Source organism: Hevea brasiliensis, chromosome 10 (genome assembly GCF_030052815.1).
Source record: "Hevea brasiliensis isolate MT/VB/25A 57/8 chromosome 10, ASM3005281v1, whole genome shotgun sequence".
NCBI classification, from domain to species: domain Eukaryota; kingdom Viridiplantae; phylum Streptophyta; class Magnoliopsida; order Malpighiales; family Euphorbiaceae; genus Hevea; species Hevea brasiliensis.
This window is the reverse complement of record NC_079502.1, coordinates 89228741-89233605: the sequence shown is the minus strand read 5'-3', so window position 1 is coordinate 89233605 and position 4865 is coordinate 89228741. Positions and strand designations below refer to the sequence as shown.

At 35.9% G+C, this 4865-nt stretch overlaps 1 protein-coding gene across 2 annotated transcripts; it reads left to right on the top strand.

Annotated features, from left to right (window-relative positions):
* The first annotated feature begins 2142 nt into the window (after positions 1–2142).
* Positions 2143–4320, top strand: LOC131183771 (uncharacterized). 2 transcript variants are annotated; one of them, XM_058154339.1, is made up of 4 exons: positions 2143–2369; positions 2750–2816; positions 2900–3217; positions 3306–4225. In XM_058154339.1, coding segments are annotated over exons 1-4 (1215 nt in total). In that variant the 5' UTR covers positions 2143–2368; the 3' UTR covers positions 4135–4225. The 2 variants fall into 2 exon arrangements, with proteins under 2 accessions (XP_058010322.1, XP_058010321.1); XM_058154338.1 differs by lacking the exon at positions 2143–2369 and adding an exon at positions 4259–4320 and having other exon boundaries at positions 2421–2816; positions 3306–4140.
* The last annotated feature ends 545 nt before the right edge of the window (positions 4321–4865 follow it).

Here is a 4865-nt window from a genome sequence, read left to right as displayed (position 1 = left end):
TTTAGTTTCTCCATCATTCTTCGTCTGTGGATTGTTGCTTTTTAATGGAAAGGCTTTTTGAGGATTCTCTCTTGCACGCTTGTGGGTTGTTCTTTGTGTTCTCTTCTTCCTTTGGTAGTGGTACTGTTTGCATAGATTGGTTTATGAGTGTTCATTTTTCGTCAAATTTTGAATTCTATCTGCATAAATCTGTTTTTGAGTTGAATGTCTGTGAGACTGAGTCTTGTTAGTGTGTTTGCGTGTTTAAATAAGTGCTTTATTGTCATAATCCATATTAACGGGACTGGCATTGTTGCAGCTGTCGTGGCTTACCTTTAAGTATCTGAATTTCTAAACTCAGCTGCAATCACTAATTCAGCCACCAAAATTTTTTAGAAAGAGAAAATGTGATGCAATTTGAGATATGTTCATCACAGTTTATCTTGGTTTTTAGTTTTATTTCTGAGAAATGCTGAAATTGTAAATGAAATGAAATCCATTCATTCATTTCTGACCCAACACAATGTGTAACTATATGCACTTTAGTCGTTTCTGTGCATTCTGAAATGTTATATAGACATTTCAGAATGCTATTGAGAAATTGGAAGTAATTTTAATGGGAATTTAGTTTTATGAAGTTGGGGTTGCACTGGTATTTTGGCTATAATTTTTTCTAGCTTCCTTCCCTTTGGTGCCTTTCATCATATAGTGCACTCGGCAATGTAAAACTAACTGAAGCAAAATATTTCGATTTGAAGCAGTTAGTTTTACTTATTACTGTTATAAGTGATTGACAATTCTCAGGAAGTGTTAAAATTTTGTTGTTTCAAATTCTGGATAACTGGTTATTGACGAGTTAATTGTACAAATGGTTATTTAACTATAATTTAGTTTCATTTTTATCATATAACTTTTACTTCTTGTAATTAGGCCATGCATGCAACTTTAGTTTTGTTTCAATTTGGTACAACATCCAGATTCTTGGAAAAGTCTCACGGGAATGCTGTCATGAACCATGAAGCATTCATTTACACATTTGGTTTTGATAAATTGCATACAATTAGGATATGTGAGAGTACCGAAGTTGAAACAAAATTTAAGTTTTATGATATAATTCTTTGCCAATCACATGACTAATATAAAATTAATCTTCGAGTTTGGTAGCCATTAGTATAATTAACCTGAATACTGACATATTAACATCATAGAATACAAGCAGTAGAATACAGCCTGGGAAATCATTTGTATGATTGTATGATTTCATAAATGAATTCTAATTTCGTGTTTTTTTTTTTTTTTTTTTTTATAGGTATGTATATTCCATTTGGTTCTTCGAGCCCTTGACACTGTTGGGTTTCAAAGAAAATGTACTACTTTCCTCTCACACAGAGATTGCAAAGATTATATGCTTCGAATGCAACAGCAAAAGAAATGAGATGGCATGCTGAGCATGACCATGAAGATGGGGTAATGTGTCATTGTTCAGATGCAACTACATGGAAGCATTTTAATAAAACACATCCTTCATTTCTTCTTGAGGTTCGGAATGTAAGGCTAGGACTGTGCACCGATGGGTTTCAACCATTCGGTCAGTCTGGACAACAATATTCATCTTGGCCAGTCATTGTCACTCCTTACAATTTGCCTCCTTGGTTATGTATGAAGGAAGAGTATATGTTCCTAACGGTACTAGTTCCTGGTCCGAGAAACCCAAAAGACAAATTGGATGTGTACTTACAGCCCCTTATTGCAGAGTTGAAACAGTTGTGGGAAGTTGGAGTTGAGACATATGATGCATCAAAGAAGAATAATTTTAATATGAGGGTTGCGTTATTATGGACAATAAGTGATTTCCCTGCATATTCAATGTTATCCGGTTGGAGCACAGCAGGCAAGACTGCTTGTCCATATTGTAGGGACGATTCAGATGCATTCACATTGACAAAGGGTGGTAAACAATCATGGTTTGACAATCACCGTAAATTCTTACTAGCTAACCATCCTTTTAGACGGAATAAAATTGCTTTTAGAAAGAACAAGACAATTACAAAAAGTGCTCCCCCCATTCTATCTGGTGAGGAAATTTTAGAACAAATAGAACATCTAGGATTAATGTGTGTCACAGATATGGGTGCAGATGAGAATACAATTTGCACAGCAAAAAACACGGGTTGGAAGAGACGGAGCATTTTTTGGGATTTGCCATATTGGAGTACTAACATGCTTCGCCACAACTTGGATGTCATGCATATAGAGAAAAATGTATTTGAAAATATTTTTAATACTGTGATGAATGTTGAAGGGAAGACGAAGGACAATGCAAAATCAAGAGAAGATTTGAAAGAGTTTTGTCACCGACCTGAGTTAGAGAGGGATATGGCAACAGGAAAGTATCCTAAAGCATGTTACACATTAGACAAACAATCAAAAGCAATGTTGTGTGAATGGCTTAAAAATCTTAGATTCCCAGATGGTTATGTGTCAAACATGGGTAGGTGTATAGACATGAGAAAACTAAAGTTGTTTGGGATGAAAAGCCATGATTGTCATGTCTTTATGCAAAGATTACTCCCAATAGCATTTAGGGAATTGCTTCCAAAAAATGTGTGGCAAGCATTGACCGAATTGAGCAATTTCTTTAGAGAGTTAACTTCAACAACACTTAGAGAAGAAGCCATGTTACAGCTCAATGAAGAGATTCCTATTATATTATGTAAACTAGAGCGTATATTCCCTCCAAGTTTCTTTGACTCCATGGAACATCTCCCAGTGCATTTGGCTTATGAAGCATGGATTGCTGGTCCTGTGCAATATCGGTGGATGTATCCATTTGAGAGGTAACTAGTTTAATGTATTGTTGTATACTATCATTACATGGAGAAATAAAAACTTTGTTGTGACTAAATAGTAAATGGTACAGGTACCTTAGGAAGTTAAAAAATAATGTGAAAAATAAAGCCAAAGTGGAAGGTTCCATATGCAATGCATACTTAGTTGAAGAAGCATCGTCATTCTGCGCTCATTATTTTGAACCCCATGTCAACACAAGGCATCGAAAGGTTCCACGCAATGATGATACAGTCGAACATATGGATGAACATCTAGGGAATCTATCAATTTTCACTCATTCCGGTAGGCCACTGGGAAAAGGAAAGGTTAGATATCTCACAGAACAAGAATTTCAAGCAGCACAAATGTACATCTTGTTGAATTGTATAGAAGTAAAACCGTACATTGAGTAAGTTTTTCTAATATTCAATTATTATAATTGTTGCAATGCCATTATTGATTCCAAACATGTAATTAACTATTTTCATTGTGTGCAGCATTTTTGTTAATGAGTTACACATGGCCAATCCAAATATCAATGATAAACAAGTTGATGAGAAACTAGAGCGTGAATTTGATAAGTGGTTCAATAAATATGTTCACAATCCCTCCAACAATATATCAAGCCAGTTTTTAAAGGATCTATCAAAGGGTCCATTAAGAAGTGTTATGTGCTACAATAGTTATGTAGTTAATGGTTATAAATTTCACACTAAAGGTTATGGTTCGCATAGGGCAACGATGAACAGTGGGGTATGTATCAAGGGGACTAATTACAGTACTAATGAAAGTGACTACTATGGACAATTAATTGAAGTGCTACGATTGGAGTACCCTGGATTACCAATCAAAAGAACTGTATTGTTTAAATGTGATTGGTTTGATCCAACACCAAATGTGGGAACAAAGATTCATCCAAAATATAAACTTGTGGATATTAATCATAAAAGATCCTTCAATAGGTATGAACCATTTGTTCTTGCTATCCAAGCTGCTCAGGTGAATTATTCCATATATCCAAGCTTAAAACGTGACAAGGATGATTGGTGGGCTGTGTTCAAAATCAAAGCGAGATCTGTTATTGATCTTCCTGAGCAAGTGAATGTCACAACCCCCCCTGCACGGGAAGAACCATTTCAAGAAGATGAAATGGAAGTCCCTTTGATTCAAATTGACGATGATGATGATCAACAACAATACTTGAATGATCAAAACGGTGTACTAGTTGAAATTAATGAAGAGGATGTTGAAGATGAAGAAGAGCTTGAATTGGACTCAGAAAGTGATGAGGAATGCGATGATGTATATGATAGTGATACTAATTAGAATTAGGTATTTCTCTTAATGAATTTATATTTCTAAACTTGAAGTATAAACTCTAACTAATTTCATCTGTATTATGTATCATAAGTTGAATGAAGCTAACTAATTAATACAATTATTTATGCAGGATGCGAGGCAACGGTCGCAGGGGAGGTTTGTTGGGTCATTCACAGTCAAGGCAGTTACCTGCAGGATGAGCCCAATGATCAACTAGACCAATCTACACAGGGTCAGCCTCAGGTTCCTTCACGATCCACTGGGAGGTCGGCACCAGATCCAGAGGGGTCTACTGCTTCAACACAGCATCGAGCTATACCTCCACCTCCACCGCCACCACCTATTACCCCATCTTACGAGCACGCAATTGGATCAACCTCTGGTCATGAAGGTCATTCTGTTGTGGCAGCTCATATTTCATAGATGGATGGCCTATCACTCACTACATTTGGAAGAAAGAAAAGAATAAAGCTCATTAATGGCACGTAAGTATTTAAAATTAATTAACTTTATCTATGATTTGGTATTTCATATCATTGGGAATTGAAGTACTGTGTTTCTACATTTACATAAAATCAATATATTTGCTGTCTTTCTTTGTATGCAGTTACATCCATCCGAGGAATGTGCTAAGAAGATGAAGAATATCTTCAAGGAGAGGATGGACCCGGAGGGGCCTTTGTTGGAAAACTATCTCGCCTGAAACAAATGTGTTTTTCTGGGATGAATTTCAAGTA

What these genes read in the sequence shown, in the direction of transcription:
- LOC131183771 (XM_058154338.1), top strand. Translation starts at nt 2,467, where the DNA reads ATGGGTAGGTGTATAGACATGAGAAAACTAAAGTTGTTTGGGATGAAA. An exon ending in TGGATGTATCCATTTGAGAG is followed by an intron (nt 2,817 to 2,899) that starts GTAACTAGTTTA and finishes TAAATGGTACAG; the next exon opens with GTACCTTAGGAAGTTAAAAA. An exon ending in GAAGTAAAACCGTACATTGA is followed by an intron (nt 3,218 to 3,305) that starts GTAAGTTTTTCT and finishes CATTGTGTGCAG; the next exon opens with CATTTTTGTTAATGAGTTAC.